General features: G+C 43.2%; 3 protein-coding genes across 3 annotated transcripts; 2 read left to right on the forward strand and 1 right to left on the reverse strand.

The window, feature by feature from the left end:
- Positions 1 to 929: 929 nt before the first annotated feature.
- slc25a15a (solute carrier family 25 member 15a) lies at positions 930 to 5,274 on the forward strand. Its single transcript, XM_069668664.1, has 7 exons — positions 930 to 1,250; positions 1,442 to 1,508; positions 2,094 to 2,352; positions 2,916 to 3,056; positions 3,143 to 3,318; positions 3,398 to 3,556; positions 4,910 to 5,274. Exons 2-7 carry the CDS (start codon positions 1,466 to 1,468, stop codon positions 5,029 to 5,031), a joined length of 900 nt encoding a protein of 299 aa, XP_069524765.1. The 5' UTR covers positions 930 to 1,250; positions 1,442 to 1,465; the 3' UTR covers positions 5,032 to 5,274.
- Positions 5,275 to 7,549: 2,275 nt separating this feature from the next.
- On the forward strand, positions 7,550 to 12,490 carry stoml3a (stomatin (EPB72)-like 3a). The gene is made up of 7 exons (XM_069668549.1): positions 7,550 to 7,628; positions 8,750 to 8,853; positions 8,945 to 9,017; positions 9,145 to 9,227; positions 9,331 to 9,534; positions 10,072 to 10,206; positions 11,373 to 12,490. The coding sequence occupies exons 1-7, from the start codon at positions 7,550 to 7,552 to the stop codon at positions 11,562 to 11,564; spliced, it is 870 nt and encodes a 289-aa protein (XP_069524650.1). The 3' UTR covers positions 11,565 to 12,490.
- Positions 11,782 to 19,691, reverse strand: mtus2b (microtubule associated tumor suppressor candidate 2b). Its single transcript, XM_069668548.1, has 9 exons — positions 19,635 to 19,691; positions 17,043 to 17,109; positions 16,499 to 16,713; positions 15,345 to 15,450; positions 15,181 to 15,254; positions 15,002 to 15,100; positions 14,801 to 14,920; positions 14,439 to 14,536; positions 11,782 to 14,207 (listed from the first exon to the last, which is right to left on the reverse strand). Exons 1-9 carry the CDS (start codon positions 19,689 to 19,691, stop codon positions 14,000 to 14,002), a joined length of 1,044 nt encoding a protein of 347 aa, XP_069524649.1. The 3' UTR covers positions 11,782 to 13,999.
- Between the last annotated feature and the right edge of the window lie 1,337 nt (positions 19,692 to 21,028).

Consider the following 21,028-nt stretch of genomic DNA (forward strand, 5'->3'; position numbering starts at 1 on the left):
TACTGTTGTTACTGCTTAGAGTATAATTATTTAAACTACAGATATTATAAAGAGTTAAAAATAAAATTAAAAAACTAAAACAAACACAAAATATAACTTCTCAAAACTGGGGGTACAACAGAGAATAAACAGGGTTCGTCTTCTTGACAAAACCAGAAAGACAGTTCTAGTAAAATAACGTTTGACTGAAAGAAACGAGGACGTAATCGGTCCTCAGAAGAACTGCTTCTGTCTTCAGCTGTGGGTTTACTGCTCCTAGTGGTTTTCAGGACCAGATGCTTTTTGAGTCCTCAGCCAACCAAAGACTTTACTGCCACCTTGTGGCCATCGTCAGGTGTTACAACTAGAGAAAGCAAGACTCTTCTCATCTCTTCCGCGTTGAGCTCCCTAAAGTTTATTGTCAGCTCGTACAAAGGCAAACACCACATGAGAGGACTAAGCTGTTTTTATTTTTGTTACATTTGCTTATGAAATAGTTTGTGCTGTAAAAACACAGCTTTTAAATAACATGTTAACGCAGGGGGGGTGCTTTCGATTCAAACAAACAAAAGTGTCAAGCCATCAATCCTTTAAGGAACTTAAATCGTTTCAAAATAAAATAAGTCCCCTAATGTGTTTTAATGTAATAATGCTTTAAAGCGAAGATAGTTGAAGAGCGACGGTAGAATATGATCTCAGCCGTGTCACAAGACACTACATTATATGGAAGTTAAAGCCTACAGACAGAAAGTCTGAAGAGTTGGCTATATCGAGGCAACAGACTAATAATGCTGCCTAATTATTATGCTTGATTTCGGAGTACAAAACGCATTATTTCCGGTTATTTTGTGACTTCCTTAGCGCCCAGCCGCGTGTGCGCCTTGGGTGCGTTAAAGCGCGCGCTCCGACGCACAGCCGAAACGACTTGTTGCAATTCGCCCGGTGATTTCATAAGACGCTGCAAGTAAAACGGAAGTACAGTACACCGAGACATCAAACTTTCACGGCAAACCTCGGGCATGGCTGCAATTAAAGGGAGTTTTGACCATTTTTATTTGTTCCTCAAAAAAAGTTTCATTCTGAGAATTGAGATGCTCATATAGAAACTTATTTCGGGCTAGGATGCCTGTCTGTGTGTCATAATGATCCAGATCACTTTGCTCTCACATGGAGCAACGTGTTGATAGCCTGCAGTGCATTACATGCTTTCACAGCTGCTGACCGCAAAGACAGAATGAAATAAAGTTCATCACAGACTGAGGAGATTACAGGTGAGCATGAAATAAGTCAGGATCTGCTTCACAGAGGTATTTTATTCTCCTGCCTTGTGTCTACTGTTTAATGCGCAGTTTTTTGTGACTTTTATATGTAAGCAGATGACTGCTAACTTAACCTGCACCTCACAGAGAGAGAGGTGATGCCAGGCTTGTGATAATGTATATTAGGTTTATTTCATTTTCAGGTTCACAGCATATTTTGAATCATCATGGGAATCCAGGCAGTCATCGACTTCACGGCTGGAGCAGTAGGTGAGTTAACTGATCGATCAATGCAGGATATAGATCAGCAATGAATCAAAAATCAAATCAAGCCATTTTAAAGTGAAATTGTCGTCATACTAGAAGCATTATCTACTTAATTTAATAGTATTTTGGTCCTGGGTGTCCCCTGTAATTCCTCGCCTGTTTCCTCTTTATCTTTTGCAAAAACAAGTTTATACATTAGTTTTATTGAAAAGGATCGAGTGAGTCATCTCAAATGATTGTTTCCATGCACCATATAGTTGACGGTATCCCAAAGGTAATCACTGAAACGAATAAAGTGAGATTCCTTGTTGATGATTTCTCATAAGTTAGACCCTTCTTCCTCTATTAAGTGGTAAGAGAAACGTTTGGTTGGTCATGAGGTCAGCAGCATTTGTCAGTGAACAGTGATGAATGTATCGAGGTATTTCCAACAACGTAAATCTTTCGTGGCTGCAGTTCTAAAGGAAAATCTCTTTCACTTTCGTTCTGTTTTTTACAGTAATGTAAAGTGTTCACTGGACTCCACTTTGCTCTGATGATTCATGACAGCTTTATCACAATAAGACATCTCTTGAAATCGTTCCTCAGGTGGTACAGCATGTGTGCTGAGCGGTCAGCCGTTCGACACCACAAAGGTGAAGATGCAGACGTTCCCTAACGTTTACCGCGGCTTCATCCACTGCTTCACCTCCACCATCAGTCAGGTGGGGATTCGTGGTCTCTACAAAGGCACCACCCCGGCCCTCATAGCCAACATCAGCGAGAACGCTGTGCTTTTCTTGAGTTACGGTCTCTGCCAGGACGTGGTCCGCTTCGTGAGCAACATGGACAAAGGAGCCAATCTCAGGTTTGACATTAACATTTGTGTGTGTTTATTTGTGCATCCACAATAAGCGCCGTGATTGGCTGGGCGATAAGCAGCATTTGGACAAATCAGACTGAGACTGAAGCTCTTGAACCTTGTTCCCTGACCATCACTGTGACTTCTAAGAAGTTGCGGAGTCATCCTTCACATTTCCTTCCATGTCCAGCACAAGATAATGTTCCTCTTTCTACACTCTGCCCATCATGTGGGTCACATGATTTTATATAAATGTAAAGTGAACATCTTTTCACTGACGCTCAGTGATTCTACACAATACTTAAGTTTTTCTGACGTTAATTGTGTATCACAGTGAACACTCTTCAGACGCTGACTTCAACAGTCCAAGATTTCAATTTTCACTTTGTAGCTCAAAGCAAAAGACAGTGTAGATTTGAAGATCATGTCAGGACTATTTAAAGTTTGATCATCATGGGAGGGAAATGATGTGCCTGAATAATCCTAAGAGCGAGGTAGTCTTCCCTTTACTCACTAAAAACCTTTTATTGTCCATTTCTCTTCTGTTACTCCTTTTCATTGCTCCTCAGTGATATCCAGAAGGCCTCCGCGGGGTCCTTTGCTTCCATCTTCTCCGCCATGGCGATTTGCCCCACAGAGCTGGTGAAGTGTCGCCTGCAGGCCATGCACGAAATGGAAGCAAGCGGCAAGGTGGCGACCGGACAGAGGAGGTCAGTGGGACCAGAAAGATGTCTTATAATAAGCATGTTTAGTTGAAAGTGACACATTTTGACTGTACTTTGTGTTGTGACTTCAGCACAGTGTGGACCGTAGCGAAGACAGTGTTGAAGACAAACGGCCCCCTGGGTTTCTACCAGGGACTGTCGTCCACCATCGTGAGGGAGATACCGGGTTACTTCTGCTTCTTTGGGGCCTATGAACTGTGTCGGTCTAAATTTGCTGAGTACAAGGGCACAGACAAGGACAATATAGGTGTGGTTATTTTATTTTCATGTCATATTTAATGAGACAGATGTGACCCAGACCAACTAAACACTTCTGGTCTTTGCAGGTATTCTTCCTCTCATGTTCAGCGGGGGATTTGGGGGAGCTTGTCTGTGGATGGTGGTCTATCCCATAGACTGTGTGAAGTCCAGGATCCAGGTGTACTCTTTAGCTGGGAGACAGGCGGGCTTCAGGAAGACCCTGATGGGAATCATACGCACTGAGGGTAAGATTTGAACGCACAATTTTGAATATAAATTCACGCTGATGGGAACAGACCAGATGAAAAACATCATTTTGTCCTTTGCTGTCTTCATGAATGTCTATACAGTTTCTACATGTGGAGCATATTTGTGATAACAGGGGGCACAAATTACTGGTTTACAACACACGAGGGTATAATGAAAATTTGAAAGACAGCAATTTTATAATATGACTTATTTGAAAAGCCTTGTTCCTGTAGAGATCCGTGCTGTCAAGGCTTGACTCTTCTATAGTTTCCAACCGGTCAGAAATAACCCAGAGAGGGGGTGTTGGTTTAGCTCAGTTGGCAGAGCAGGAGCCCAGTGTACAGAGGCTGCAGTCCTCGACACGCTGATCGCAGGTTCGATTCCCGGGCTGCTGATCATTTGGTGCATGTCACCCCCCACTCTCTACTCCCCACATTTCCTGTCTCTGTCCAGCTGTCCTTTGTAATAAATGCAAAAAGAAATAATCTTTAAAAAAGGAGTGACCTCAAAGTGAAGAATATTCCAACAGTATTTGTTCTGTTTGTTTTCTAACATATGTTGACATAAGGTTAGCAGTAAAATGACTGGTTAAACTGGAAGTGCTGAGAGAAGCTGACAGTTGCGGTGAGCTGAAGTGCTCAGCTCGCAGTCATTTTAAGAGTAGCAGTGAGAGCACTGAGAGGAGTATTGACCTTCAAACTGCTCAAAGGTTGACAGGGTGCTAACAAGACTTCCATAAGGGAGTCATTTGTGAGCTGTTCTCTGTAACCTGTAGATACTATAGCGTGCCATGAAACTATTCTGACCTGTTTTACACATTTCTTGGAATATAACTGTAAATCTCCTCTTTGTGTGCATGCTAATGTAGTGAGTCACAGCCACATGACGCACCATCTGCACCATCTGTTGGCATGATGGGGAGTTACAGTTACAGATACAGAATAACTCGTCCTCAGCGTGCGTGGAACAGGGATACTACTACTAATAAAAGTACAGTTTTAGATGAAAGATTTAAACATTTGTAAATCAAACTGTTTGTAAATAAAGCTTGACTCAATTTCCGGACCGCATGCTGACCTCACTGATTGAGCTTGGGATGTTGCTTTAATGAAATGTTAGTGACCTTGTGTAACATAAACTTTAGTGAGGGCAAACTGTTACACCGAAGCATCTTACCAGAGTGAAAGCAAAACTATCCCTGAAGTTTTCAGTCTTCAAAGAGCTCTAAATGCTGCTGCTCCTTCTTTAACACAGAGTTCACATGCATTGTGTTACTAATTGGCCCAAGCTGGGGGCCTGACTCCTCTTTTGGGAACGAACTGTGTATCTGACTCTCTCTTGTCCCTCAGGGTTCGCTGCTCTGTACTCCGGCCTGACTCCGACCATGATACGCACCTTCCCTGCCAACGGCGCGCTCTTCCTGGCTTACGAAGTCAGCCGCAAGTTTATGATGGAGAAAGTTGGCGCCTGATGTGGAGGATCTTAACACTTGAAGCAAGTACCCTGGTGAAACACTGCCTGCTCGTCTTCAGTTTCTAAATGAGATGTAAAAGTTTTGTATCTTAATGTTGGATTAAATGTGACCTAAAAGACTACAAATATTGGTGCCTTTGGTAAGGCTGTATTCTACTTTGTTGTGAAACAACATAAACGGTGTTTCTGTGCTGCAGTGTCCACAGTTTGTTTTTAAATAAAGTTTTAATCTTTATATTCACACGTCTTCGTAGTTCAGCTCTTTCTGCTCAGCTACACAAACACTGACACTGATGAAGGATTATGTTTACAGTATAAAATGCTCATCCTTTCCACCTCACCACCTCAGACGGAGACTCTTTAATTTAATTTAAAACAAGGCTGGGTCAAAACCTAGTATGTGGCTGACTGCATCAGGTCAATGTGCGCTTTTGTGGGTCTTTTTTCTTTCCATTTGCTGTCAGCTGATGCAAATTCTGAGCTCCACAGCGAGAGTATCCTGCCTCTCTGTGCCTCTCCTCTCTCACCTGCTCTCCTGTTTTCGCTTCCCCAGTCAGCCTCCACATATACCGGCGCGGGTCCTTCCCTCCTCTGTCAGTTAACCCTTGTATCTGTCTGCCTTTTATTTTTTGTTTACAAGCTTCTGTCATCACAACCTCAACCCGCCTGCCTGTTTTCTGCTCCTCACATCGGTACCTGGCTGTACGCTTCTGGCTTTAGATAGTTGAAGTGCACCAGTCTGCTCGTTCCCTCTGCTGTTGGGTCCTTCCCCTGCTGCCCGCTTGTTGAACCCTGATACTAAACCAAAGTGTTCTAACGCAGCCTTCAATTTAAAAAGAACAAGTTTGGTATGAAAAGATATCCTTGTGCAACTTAATAAGAACCAGGAGGACGTTAACCTTTTGTCTTTTTTGGAAACAGTTAAAGAAAACTCTAACAATGATCACAGTTATATTTTAAAGTGCTAATCTCTAAGATCTCAGTCTCGTTCTCTTTTTGGCAGCACCTATGGTGATAAACAGTAATTGTGGGAGCACACTTCCCAGATATCCAGACAGAGTTGCATGTCGCTGACGGTCGCTTTCCTTTTTAGACTGTTTGCCTTCATCTGAGCGTCCAATTTGTTTCTTTTTCTTTGGATTTTCACTTATTTTTGAAGTTGTATCTGTAGTCATCAATCTTTTCTTTGTTTGTTCAGCCATAGTAGATTACTGTTTACTCGCAGAGACCGGAAAAGCAGCCGCTTAGCTCCGCCTACCCTCTCTGGCAGACCAACCACTGCTGGCTGATGAAAACACGTCACTAACTGGGCGCAGCTTGTGATTTTTTCCTGTGCAAATTCACCACAGACACCCAGTCTGTAATACTGCAAATACAAAGGCTTTCATCAGTGGACCATAGGCTCAATCACCATTGTGTTACCTAATTTGGAGAGACGTAACAGACATTTATTTAAATGAAAAAGTTCGAGATTATTATTTTAAATGTATCAACTTCAATGTAATTTCTAAGAGGGGCAGAAGGAGCCTGTAGTATGTAGAGTTGTGAACCGAACCTGGATCCACATCAGCTCATCATGAAGTGTAGTGAGCTGTCACGTGGCCAACTATCATGTGACAGTCGTTTAAAGGGACCTTACTTCAGAATAATAATAACACGCAGCCCACAGGTTGACTTTTATGCCTCTGTAGTCACACACTCTGTGTACTGCACAGCTTCACATCAGAGACACAACTTGGTTTTACTGTAAGGTCAGGCTGTGTTACTGGAATTATGTATCTACATTAGTCTGAGCTACACAACGCTACTATTCTGATTAGCAATAGATATCAGAATCAGCTATAATGGCCAGGAATGTGCGAATACAAGGAGTTTGACTCTGGTTTAACTTCGCTCTCTTAAACATTAAACATTAAATTAAAAACTACAAGCCTTAGACAATAGATATTACATTTAGTATGATTTTCTCTGGTAAGTTGGAGTAATTTTACTTACTTTACTTTGTCTCTGTGTTTCCTGTTTTACATACATTTTACTACATTCTGGTTTAAAACAACAGAAATCTCATTCACTTGTGAAAACTCCTACGTTTTTAAACGTTGTAATTTTGGATTAAGCTTTCATGATAAGGCAGGAGAGACCTGATCATCTTCTTCTGCCTGCACGCCTCTCATGTTTCTCGACTTGATGCCTCCCATTGTTTATTCATAACCTGCACTCAGCAGGTGTCGGGCTCCTGGACCTGCATGTAAGAGTATAATGGGGGAGCACAGGAGCTGAACTTTAAGATTTCCAATGCAGGAGTCACACAGGAGCAGGGTAGGCTCTTTGGTTCATGTTACCTGTCTGCACGAGCAAGGTGAGTCCAAGAGTCTGCGGAGTGTGGGTTTATGTGTGTGTGTGCGTCTCAGGAAAGCAGCAGGTGATGAGGGAAGGGGACAGGCCACACCTCTCAGGGGCAACGCACAGGTAAACAAGAGCAGCTCCGCACCGTCGCAGCGACAACACACTCACTAATGATCTCAACAACGTCCAGCACGGCTGAGATGGTGACACAGGGAAAGTTTCAGATCAACGGGGAGGAGAATGTGGAAGGTAAATACTTTAATCTTGATGTTGGCTCTCATCAATGAAATGTCTATTTTTAATCTGATCACCAGGGACACTGAATGATTATTGGGAGTATCTATATTATTCGGGGGAACATACCAGGGATAATAGATATTGTTTAGAGGTTCCAGGTGTGCTGCTTAAGGGACCCGGATGCTCAGAGCGTCCCTGTTAGTCTGAAAGCTTAAAGTAACAGAGATTATCAAACACTTTAATACAACTGTACAGTATGTATGTTTAAGATCTATTTCTACATGACGTAACTTTTCTCGAGCGCCACACTGGCCTTTACTGGAATAGGCTGGTTTAAGCCCTTCATTAAAAGTGAAGCATTATTCATGATCCATTACTCTGATTGGCTGGCAGCAAGGCTCACCATCGTCCCTTTACAAACCATCAAGTCTGATTCAAACACTAAAATGTTTATTTCCTTTTTGACCAATAATTGTACGTTTTTTAAAATTAAAACTTCATAAAAAACCTTAAAACCACTGCGCGTAAAAAAAAGATTGTGTTTGTGGAAAGGTTTCCAGCCTCGTCCTTCAGCAGCTATTAAATAGTGCTGAGCAGTTTGTTGATTAATGGATTCATCAATTCAAAGAACTTTCAGTGACAGTGAAATTTATCAAGCACAACTTTCCAAACATTTACCTTCTCTCTGTGCTCTTCTTTTAATTTTTAGTCATTTCATAAACTAACTGATCGATCGGTTTATTAAAGAAAACTAAACTTTTGAAGGAAAGGATAAAAAGTCGTCCTAAGCCAACTGAAATTCTACTCTCAGGCTCGACAACCTTTGAGCCTTTTCAGGATGATATAGTTCAGCAGCTTCACACAGCACTCTGTGAGTCAGGGTGAAGTTACGTGACTTCCCTCAGAGATTAATTAAACGTGGTGACACATGAGATGTGTGGACTCATCTGCAGGTCTTGCTGCCTGATTGCAGGTTTTGTGTCACCTTCAATAAAAGGTTCTGTCTCACAGGATCATATTACTGTTTAATCGTGAGAACAAAATAACTCAAACAATCTCAGCTCTCGATTTAAATGCTGACAAAAGCGGAACAAATGTTTGATGGAAATAAAAAAGTGTTTTTCTCTCTGCAGACAAAAGCTCAGGGAGGCTGGGATGCTGCGGCTGGCTGCTGGTCATCATATCCCTCCTCTTTATAGGAGCCACCTTCCCTTTGACGATATTCATGTGTGTTAAGGTAGAGTCTATTAAGATACAAGCCTATATATGCACATAGATGCTATGCTACTGCTGTATTATTATGCTCTCTGGCTGTTTCTAACGTGCAGATCGTGAAGGAGTACGAGCGAGCCGTCATTTTCAGACTCGGCCGCATCACAGACAGAAAACCTAAAGGCCCAGGTTAGTCAGTGGAACATGTTACATACATGACTTCACAGAGAGGGAGAGTTAAGTAAGTGGTGTCATGGCTGACAATGTGATCCACTTCAGAATCCATACAGTAAATAAAAGCTGTGTTTGTTTGCAGGACTGTTCTTTGTCCTGCCCTGCACCGATAACTTTGTGAAGGTCGATCTGAGGACCGTGTCCTTCGACATCCCTCCACAAGAGGTGACGCTTTTGCATTTACATTTAATGTGGGAATATGATCTGTGTCTTCTTCCCGGGTGATCAAAATAGTTGCAGTGTAATAATTAAATATTTTATTTTGCAGATCCTGACCAGAGACTCAGTGACCGTGTGCGTGGACGGCGTGGTGTACTTTCGCATAAACTGCCCCATCTCATCTGTGGCCAACGTGTCCAACGCACACTCGTCTACACGCCTGCTGGCACAAACCACCCTGAGGAATGTTCTCGGCACCAAGAACCTGGCAGAGCTGCTGTCTGACAGAGAGGGAATATCAGTCAGCATGCAGGCGAGCAGAAACTGTGTGGTTATGAGGAGTTTAAATTAATGTTACATTTAGTAAGAATAAAAGGACTTGCAAAGGAGTAAGGAATGTCTGTGGAGTAAAAAAAAGTCACATATCTAGCTTACTGGCCTCAATTTGCTTCACAAAGACTCGTTTGTTCCATAGTTGTTTGATTTGTTAGTGAAGTCATCGGCAATGAGGAAAACCAGGGGGGACTGTTTGCGAATGACAAAGACAAACTCCCTGTTTCCATGGTCCTGAAAACCCGAACAGACAATCTTTGACTTTGAGGTATTCTTTTAAAGCTGCTCTAGTTGTTTTTTTCAGCCATTAGGGGGCAGCAAACCTACAAAGAAGGTGACAGAGACATATGTGTCAGCAAACATTTGCCACTTTAGACAAACCCACAGTTTGTTCAAAGAGCTTGTTTTCATAAAGCTGCTTTCTGCTCCCTGTAAAGCAGCAATGATGAGAATAGTGAGGTTTAACCTGACAACAAAGTTAGCTGATAAGTAAAAACATAACATTTTTTTCCTGCAGGAATCTCTGGATGAAGCCACAGACCCGTGGGGCATTAAGGTGGAGCGTGTGGAGATCAAGGACGTGAAGTTGCCTCAGCAGCTGCAGAGAGCCATGGCAGCAGAGGCCGAGGCCAGCCGGGAGGCCCGAGCCAAGGTGAAGAGGGCGGTCGAAGAATATCTAATTTCCCCCTGACACTCTAACTGTGATAAAGAAGGGATTCTGAGAGGGAACCATAGACTGTATAAATAATGGACGTAGTCTCAGTGATGTCACCCATTGGTTTCTGAAAAAACGTCGGCACTGGGGGTCGCCATATTGGAAATGCCAGAGCCGGCTAATCCAGAGATGGGCAAAGAGGCGGAGCACGACCGAGCTAAAGCCTATGGCTGAGCTCTATGGGCGGGCCGCATGAATCAGCCAGCTACGGCTATGAAGCTAGGCTATATGCTCCTCAGCGTAGCTAGCGGTTATTAGCTATAGACTGTATAAATAATGATTGAGCTAGTTTGACTTTGCTAGGAGGAGATTCTGTTTGTGACGGTGACTGACTGCAGGTGTTTAGTTATCAGAGTAAAGAAGTAGCGGACTCGCTGCTCGCTCGCCCGGTGAGAGAGCGGCGAACCGACACGTAACGGGAAACGTAAAATAATTGGTCTTCTCATCACTACGATCCGCTGTAATCTCTCGGGGGGAAAAGCCAACAACTCTTGACTCCTATTTACTGGCCGACGATTAAATAAATGTTTGATAAATACTGCACATGCTAACAAGCAGCTAAAGCGAGCACAGTATACCTGCTACTTAGTGCTAAAAATCTATCAATACAGTAACGCTAACATTTAACTCACCGAAAAGCTGGAGCTCAGACTTCTTGCACGGCCATAAAGTTCCATAAATCCCACAGAGATTAGAGACAGATTATTTGTCCAAACTTTGATGACAAAATCCCTAAAAGTCTCCAACAACACTAACAGGTAAAGTTAAGCTCAGTGTCTGTGTTGACGTCTTGCAGACAGCCAGCAGGTTCCTACTGTCAATCAAGTGATCCGGCCCCTATAATTTAAGGGTGAACAATAAAATTAGCTATTTATAACAAAACCGTTTTTGTACCAGGCTGTAAACATGTTTATTTCTGCTGTAAAAATGGACATTTTCCCACCTGCTGTAATGTTATTTCTTGTTTTCTGGAGCCAGCCTGAAGTGGCCACTTGAGGAACTGCAGTTTTTTGCACTTCCGCATTGGCTTCATTTTTCAACACCGGAGGTTGCCGCTTGGAGGGAACAGAAATAGAAATAATGATTGCCTATCTGTGTTTCAGATCATTTCTGCAGAGGGGGAGATGAAGGCCTCGCGGGCTCTGAAAGAAGCCTCTCTGGTCATCGCTGAGTCACCGTCTGCTCTGCAGCTGAGATACCTGCAGACCCTCAACACCATCGCAGCCGAGAAGAACTCCACCATCATCTTCCCCCTGCCCATAGACCTGATAGAGAATTTTATGCAGAGGAAGTGAGGCCAGGAAAACTATAAGAGCTAAATCACATCAGATTTTTGCTATACTTGTTTATATATAGTGTACTATGTTACTGATATAAGCTTCAGTGTGTTTCTGCTGAACTGCTCCACATGATCACTTCTTAAAGAAACTTCCTATCTTCTATTTTTCTATCAGGAGCTTTATGTGTTATGTTATGTGTTATATGTAAAGATATACTCACAGCAGATCCCACTTGAGTACACTTATTTTCTTATTGTGATTTAATACTTAAATACAAAGTGCAACATATACAGTTTGGACATTAGTGTCTCGTCACTGATCACAATAATTTAACCAGCTAAGCTACAGTTGCAGTTCTGGAGGAGGACAAATAAATAAATACTAAATGAACTGAACATGTAAACAAAACAATGCACGACAACATTAGAAAGACATGCGTTCATATAAACTCGTCCAGAATATCTGAAACACTGTAAACAATGAACAGAAGTACAGACATGTGGTTCAACGTCCGTCTCTGACATGTCAACTGTAAACAAAAGCTCGTATTCGAGTGTCGGACAAACATTCAGTAAATGAATCAGGGTCATGTCCACAGGACACACAGACAATCAGTGCAATCAGAGACCTGATGGAGAGAAACATCGTCTCCTCTTTGATTCAGTCAAACCCACAAAGTTAAACATGTTTCACTCGTCCTGACTGTAAATGAGACTCAACTACAATCGAATCCTTGTTAGAGCAGATTTCCACTTTGTATATGTGGGGGATTATTTTATCACTATAACAAAGCAACATCTCTTCAGCCTATGTTTATATATTTACAGACTGCACTATGCTCTTTAAACAGATTCTTAACATCCAATGATTCTATACAAAGGATGTGTTACTAAACAGACAGATGGTTTATGTAAACATGAGCAAAAGTTTAAAATAAAAAGTACAATTATTACAACAACAAAAAAAACGTTATGGCAGTTGCTTCTCCTCATGACCTGAGATTGTTCTCTACAGTGAGAAATGAGGTAACAGATTGCAGGTTTCATGATCTTCTTATATATTTGTCAAGTTTTAATTGAGATTCAGAATTTTTTCAAAAAGTCAATTGGAGATAAAAACGGAGAACGAGCGACTGGGAGCCGTTTTATATTACCATCACGTTAGCCAATAGAAACACAGAAAAACAATCATCAAAGGACAAACAGCAACATTCCAAAGAGTCAGCTGCAAGAGCGACAATAAGGTACACTTAAAGAAAGAGAACGTATGTTAAACATTTTGCGAACACAACAAACTGTTGTTGTTGTTTTCATACATTATGACAAGAACTGCAACGTCTGCACCGTTTATGGCTGTTTGTGCAGCACCAAGCTGCGGACATACGACAGCTACAGTACATGATAAACTGCTGTGTTTGTGTCTCCCTCTTTGGTGGTTTCCACTGATCCTGCACTTTTGTTTAGTGGGATTTGTTTCTATTTTCTTAATCAGACTTAAGTTTAGGGGCGCCACCTCACATGAAAAATATGAGATGTGTATTTCAGTGACTTATTTCTCTGTATCCTGCTCTGTTTTATAAGAAATCAGAGGAACCTTGTGTCGCCTCTTCATTCTTCACTCTATGTCGTTACACTGTAGGTAATTCTTATATCATATCGGTTAGAACTGGAAGACAGAACATGCTTTAAAGAGAGCAATACATGTACAGTTTTTACAAAGTATTATCATTATAGTTACACTATGTTGGCAGTTTCATGGATAAATGAGTTGCTATGTTGTTTCAATCGAACATTTCAGGTCAACACTGATGTCTAGTTGTTTAAGAGAGAGAGTAGGATGGATGTTTGAGGTTAGATGGATAAGTAGTCGATCACACTCTCCTGATACATGATAGATTTTGGCATGAAGAGTCCACATGTCGACAGGTAGGTTTGTGATGTGACTCTAGGTATTGCCTGTGTCTTTGTAGAGGTTGCTGGTGGGAGAGAGAATGGACAGCGAAGGCGCTTCATGTGTTCGATGTTGCACTTTTGATGTTTGGCTTGTCTCGTACATCCGTCATCCTGAGCGCTGGATGAGAAGGAGGGGATGCAGATGGAGGTGAAGACATGGAAATGAGGCACCTGATCCGGCTCTCTGAAGTCTACAATGACCCGCTCTTTCATCTGCTGCAGCATCGCAGCACGTGTGTTTGTGGGGCGTTCAGGGGGATTAAAAAAAGAGGAGGGCAGAGAATTCCCTTTTGATCATTCATACAATTCTTTAGGTCTGATGTTAAAACTCCCGGGCTCAGTCTTTGGAAACGCTTCACAAGAGGCAGCATCTCCTGATGTGTGTCTGTCCATCTATGAAGTATAAAATCCTTCTGTTGTCTTTGACAGGAACATTCAAAGAGTTGTAAAATACCAGATAAAAGAAAGCGTTTGATGCAAGAGCTTCCATTCAGAGCGTCATTGATGGTAGGAGTGTGGGCGGGCAGGGGAGCCGGGTCCAGAGAGGGGTCGATGGACGGGGGACGAGCTGGGGGACATGCGAGGGCTCAGCTCGCCCGTCTGAAGACGCCACAGCAGCTCCTCGTTGGTGCGACTCAGACGCTTCTTCTCGTTGCTCTCCTTCTCCACGTTCACCTGCAGGTTGGCGTTCTCCTCCGAGAGTTGCCTGAGGAAGAAGACGGACAGGAAAGAGTGAAAACATGAATATCATGGAATAGTTCTGCGCTCCTTTCGAAGGCAAAGTCAGAAACTTCCAACAATAACTTTCTGGTTATATTCAATGCTAAGTTAAGGTAACTGCAGAACTAAAAACATCTATATCTTCTGTTTAATGGAATAAACATATCTTTAAATTTGGATTTAAATCTGCATTAGCACACATCGAAACGTATCTGACCTGGACACAGCGAGGTTCTTGTCTATTCTTTCCTTCAGGTCCTCGTTCTGCTGCTGCAACACCTGCAGTCTCTCCTCCAGGTACACATTCTTTTCAGCCTGCTCAAAAACACAGGAGAGGAGGTGCACAACTTTAAATTCTTCAAATGACATCTGAAGATGTATGCAAGTAGAAATTGTATATTAATGAGGTTTGTCATTCGATGCTTTTATTAGATAACCCTAGATGTGTAAGGTGTAATGGAACTACAACTTGTATGTGTGGGTTTTATATCTTTGACTACTTTACATACAAAACAGAGGAACGTGTAAAACAAGCCCTTTCCCTTTGCTGCTAAACAGAAGCAGAAATTTGAAGCCTACTATTTTCTCCAGCTCTGTGATCTTCAGATCCTGCTGATGAATTTGTTGATTCTTCATCTCCAGAACTTCCTTCAGACTCTTCAGGTCCTCCTCGATGTGTTTATATGGGGCCAAAGCATCCTGTTGACAGTAAACAACATTAACCTCAATAAACAAAGCTTCTTTATCTCCTGTCCTGTATGTGCGTCATGCAGCAGTTACCACTATCTGCTCATCGGTGCTCCTGCGCAGAGCCTCTTCAAAGCGCTTCGCTCGGTCTCTGAGGCTGCGGTTCTGAAACGTCAGCGTGTCCACCTGATCCTGGTGACCACACACACATTAACTCATTAAATACCCTTACTTCAAGTTAAAATCATCTATTTTGTAGGAGGAGTATTTACCTGCAGGGACAGTCTGATCTTTTCAAACTCTTCTTCCAGAGACTTTGTCTGCTGTTCATGAGCCATCTTCAGATCTGACACAAGAAATAACATGATTATCTTTAATGCCCCGCAGAAGAGTGAGTCTCTACAGGGGAGCAACAGGTTATCAATGCTTTACTCACTCTTCACAGTCCGGGCGTGCTCCTCCTGCAGAGTAGCCAGAGTGTCATTATGAGTCGTCTCCATCTCCATCAAGGAAGCCTCATGGTTCTCACTCATCTCCTCCAACTGGGAACAAGATTTAGACAATTAGCAGGAACAAGAAGAACTTTTAACCAGCTTGAACTCTATGCTGGTTAACAGTCCTTATGGAAAGTAAAAGGGGTCAAATCTTGGGCGAGATCTGATTAGTTATCCAGATATCCTGTGGCTACACCAGAAGCTCGAAAATATAGCCGTTACCCTCAGGCTAAATCTTGTTATAGATGATGACGTAGCTGATGGGTTCTTGGACGGGGATTTATGATGGATTGTGTACAGTTAAAACTGTAAATGGGGACTATTTTTTTATTAGAGAGCAGTTAAAATGAGAACAGTTCTTATACCCCTTTCCCACCTAAATTTAGCACGCCGACAAAGGTTTTTCAGACCCGGGAAGACCCACTTATAAATTCCGATTGTCTCTTTTCCCATTGCCAGTGAAGTATACTCCTTTCAGTCTCTTTTCTGCTGCGTCACCGTCTGATGTGACAAACGCACCGAAAACAGGGTTAGTAAACAGTGAAGATGTTATGGTGGTTAGGTCTTTACTGTATCTATTACTCATTAAGTCAGTTTATCAAACTCGGCACAGACAAATCTGGAACGATGTTCGAGCGCTGCTCGGATGGAGAAGGACGGGATCTGTAGCGGAGATGACAAGGAGTCGCAGAAGTTACCGACAGAGCATGGCATCGCGGAGGAAATGGGGCGGAGATTATCGTGTCGACGCGGGTTATGTGTTCCCATCAATGCCAATCGGAGCCGAGGCGATAATTACCCTGGTCTACTGCAGAGTCATTTGACCTGGGTCTGAATGCTGATTGTAGCCTTTCCCATTAAGCAAAAAAGCCGGGTGTTAGTGGGTTTTTTGACCAGTGGGAAAGCAGCTATAGCGAGGTTTGTGTGTTATCCTCAGTAACTGGGTCTCGCTGCTGAAATATTTAAGTATAATATAAATATAAAAATAGAAGTGTCTGAGAACCACTGATTAAAATTCACTCTCTGTAGTAGGCACAGTAAATGAGAAAATGAACAGCCTTTCAGTGACATCAAAGCTTCAGCTTCCCACACACACCTGCTCCTGCTGTTTGAATCGCAGCTCCTCCAGCTCTCCTCGGTGTTGGGCCTTCAGACTCTTGGCCTCGGCCGTGTGCTGCGCCTTCAGCCGCTCCTCCAGCGCTCCCAGCTCCCTCTGCTGCTTCGCCCGCAGTCCCTGCAGCTCCGCCTCGAAACGTCGCTCCTGTTCCTCCTTCTCCTGCTGCAGTTTCTCCCAATGTGCAACACTGAAAGCTGGAGCGCAACACAGAGCTTTATGTCGGCCATATACTGACTTGTTACTACTTATATTCATCATTATTATCATATTCTGATGTAGGGATGTTGGTATGTGTTCTGTTAAATTAAACTTCACGTTTATTTCTCAATTGATTTCTTCTTATATTTCTGCTCATATGTTTGAAAGCATTTCTTCAGTGTGTGGCAAAGTGTGTTCGATCAGCAGACTCTTCCCCCCTCTCCCTTGAGCACTGTATAATACATGATGTACAGTAAGCAGTGAGTGACTCACTGCTGTCTCTCCTCCCTGTGGTGCCATTTCTGCCACGCTGTATCCCACTTACCCACTTCATCCCTGATCCTGGCGAGCTCCAGGGACAGTTCCCTCTCCTTCACAAAGGCACTCTCGCTCTGAAATGCAAACACACACAGCAGTGAACACCTCTGAACTCTACAAAGGAATCTGAAACACAGCACTGCTGTAAGAAATGTGACAGTTTGGGTGCAAATTTAAGCTGCTCAGGAGACAGGATTGAAATCAATATCAACATATCAATGAGAGAAATGTTTGGATGCTAATATACACTTAGTAGACAGTTCATAAGGTAAATCAAGCTTAGAGTTGTAATCTCAAAGATCCCAGTTTCGTTCTCTTTGGTGGCACCTATGGCGATAGATGGTAATTACGGGAGCACACTTCCCAGATATCCAGACACAGTGCTGCATGTGTGACGTCCACGGTTGGCTCCGGTTGTAACTCTTGATTTTCCTGGCTGACGGTCACTTTCCTTTTTAGACTGTTTGCCTTCATCTGAGCGTCGAGTTTGTTTCTTTTTCTTTGGATTTTCACTTATGTTTGAAGTTGTATCTGTAGTCATCGATCTTTTCTTTGTTTGTTCAGCCATAGTAGATTACTGTTTACTCGCAACACTTGCAAAGCTCCGCCTACCCTCTCTGGCAGACCAACCACTGCTGGCTGATGGAAAACGCGTTACTAACTGGGCGCTGCTTGTGAGTTTTTCCACAAGAGTCGCCACAGACACCCAGTCTGTAATACTGCAGCAAAGGCTTTCATCAGTGGGCTCAATCACCATTGTGTTACCTCATTCGGCGATAGATTTATGCTGTTAAATTAAACATATATAAAAATACTGGGAGGGGATTTATTGCTTGTCCAACCCATTTATAACAACCGTTTTGAGTTATGGCAATCCACTGGAACATGAGGAGAGAGAGTTACAGCAGGTACATGTGCATGAGAGGACTGTAGATCAAAAGGAAGTCCCTGTTACAAATGTCCTCCACCACACACCAAACCAAACACCTTCACACTCTTTTAATAACAAAGCTTCTAATGTTTGTACTGCGCTGACATGACATCGGCTGCAGCCATGAATTAATGATACACATGACAATTAAAACTTATAACTTGGCACAATATAGTGGACTGGAGGTCATCAGCTGCAGCCACTGTCTGTTGCGAGTCTTAATATTAGATGTGTGCTGCCCGGAGCTCACAGATCACACTGTAACAACAAAGTGTGTGTCATTACAGACACAAATACACACTATATCTCTGCAGCACTTCAGCTTGACACCAGTGGATTATGAATGTACTTCCCCATGGATCAACAGCTCAGAGTCTTACATTAAGCTACAGGGCAGCCACAACATATACAGCAGCATACAGGCCCTCTCTGGTATCCTCTAGAGACTCCTTATGATGCGACACCCTCAGATCACATGTCACCCACAGAGAGAGAAACGCCACACAGTTAAATGACTATTGATCACAACTCTAAATATTCAGTGAGACAACTCTGCACACTGTTGCTCCGAGATAAATCAGAGCTCACACAGGAGAAACAAAGAGAGAGTGAGACGGGGAGCAGAGGGTGAAATATGTATGAGAGACTGTAATGATGTCACCCTCTATGTCTACACACGCAGTCATCAGGGAGAGACAGGCTGTGACATCATGACGGATGATGGTCAGAGGCTTTCCTCCACCTCTGCTCCGACCCATCATTTCCTCCGTCCTCGCCTAACGCCCCCCCCGCTTAGATCTCCAGGGAGTTCTGTGACATGCATGCTGATTTACCCATCTGATATTCAGCCCTCACCACGGCAACACAATCCCTATTTAAGGCTGCTTCTGGTGACTGTTTCCATTATTGATTGGTCTGTTGCATTGGAAAATATTGAAAAATTCAGCCCAGGGTTCGTCCAAAATGCAAGAATATAATTTATTCAGCAAAAACTGATGCCTGTCTCTCCCTGAAAATGTTATAACTATTTCAGTACTGCACATTTCCCTTCTGGAAAGGAATAAACATGTTTTATAGCAAGGATGCTATTTCGTTAATGAGTTAATTAACCTCCCAAAAGTCTGCACCCATGTTTCAGAAGCATAAAAACAACGTGCAGCTGCTTTTTCTTTGGACCTTTTCTCCTGAAGAGATTCCGACTCTTTAACTAGCTTTAACTACAGCATGACATTCATGAGGAAAACCAAACACGTGATGTCATGCAGGTGGGAAATTGAGCAATTTCCGGTAAACAAGAGATTGATGTATCTAAAGTGAAAGTTCTCCTAGCTGGTCAGTAGCATAAAATCACCCAGAAATACAGCAGTACTCATACAGTAAGACCAAATGTACACAGTAACATGTTATATAATATCCTGCACACTGTAAGAGAAAAGAAAGAGGGACAGTGCGACACACAAGCTCGCTTTGACTCAGCACAATCATGCAGCTTCTCACTCTCTCCACCAGCTCTGTCTCTAGGAAACGACTGAACATAATGCTGCTACAGTCAGACACACTCAGACCCCCCCTCACTAAACACACACACATGCGCACAACCACACACACGTATAAAGGAATCCTCTGTGCTGAAGCAAACCTGCTGCCTGCAGAAGATGCTGCCTTTACCGTTTGGTCCAGACAGCGCAGAGGAGAGAAATGGAGCCGACAGCAGCAATGGCCCATGCCGGGCGAGCGAACGGCAGCATCCCTGAGCCGACCGCCGAGGCAGCAGCAGTGACGGATGAGAGTGCAAGAAAGATGCAGAAAGAGAGGGAGGGAGGGAACCAGGCGGAGGGAGGAGAGGGGAGGAGAGATGGGAAGACCGAAAGCCTCACCTCGTTTCCTGGTTTGCGACCGGCATTTCTCCTTGCTGGAACAAAGACTGCCAGCCCCAGCCCAGCTCTGCCTGCCCTCCCCTCGAAGCCCCGCCAGCACGCCCCGTATCACATTCACACGCATGGCAACACACACACACACACACACATGTACAGTCTATTGCATCTTTGAGAAAGAAAAAACAAAAGAGTGGAGGAGGAGGAGATGGGGGAGGGAGATGATCAATAAGTGGCCAATTATCTGCTCTGTTACTCAGCTCGGGAAAAATAGCTCCATACATACACGACTAAAGCAGTGATGGACAGAGCGCAGGTTCGGATGTGAAACATGTAACAGCCCCTAGTGCAGCTCATGCAAAAGTCTTTTCTCCATCTCTGTGATCAATATCATGCAAAACCTCATTAGCAAATGTTGTCACTGCTTGTACCGATCTTATAACCCAGAACAGAGACGTAGGAGTGAACAAACTGTTGGTGCTAGATCACAGGTGGAGGGAGGAGGTCCATGAAGGGGAGAATCTGCAACCAGCCTCAGCTTTTGGAGCCATCAAGACAAAAATACATCTTAACTACGAGCCAGAAAAAAGTGTCATCTGACGAACGATGGACAGGAACTTTAAAGTAAATAAGTTTTAAAGGCTGGCTTAAAAGTCAATCTGTGGTCTGGTATTTGAAAGTTAACCTACAGAGGCAATGTATGATTGATAACCACATAAGGAGCGATTTTAAAGGGGAGTCCTATCGCTTCTTGTTTGCTCATAGCTATCGGCTGTACATATTCCAAAGTGTTCCTCCTGTCAGACCTCAGAGAGTACTCTGCCGCTGTCTGACAATCAGTCTTACTAAAAGCACAGCGAGGTCCAGGCAGGCAGCTCTAATCTCATTAATCTTCTCCCACTGTAGAGCAGCACCCGTGGGTGGGGCCGGGAAATGGATGAAATGAAGCACAGGACCAGGAAAGGGCAAGAGACAAGCACACCATCCAGGCTGAACCCTCAGTTTGCTTGCACAGTGTGCGCGTCAGAGGCTGTGTGATGGTGATTGTGAACACAGCACGATGATACTCAATAGATGCATTAACCAGCTTTTTAAAAGAACATTTGTTTACGTCCCGCTGAGCCAAACATTCAGCAGTTATAGGACAGCCGCACACGGCTTTATCAAATGCATTTTTATCCCTTCAAA

This window comes from Semicossyphus pulcher, unplaced genomic scaffold (genome assembly GCF_022749685.1).
Source record: "Semicossyphus pulcher isolate SPU_LCO1_2020_fin unplaced genomic scaffold, fSemPul1.0.p SCAF_19, whole genome shotgun sequence".
Classification (NCBI taxonomy): Eukaryota; Metazoa; Chordata; class Actinopteri; order Labriformes; family Labridae; genus Semicossyphus; species Semicossyphus pulcher.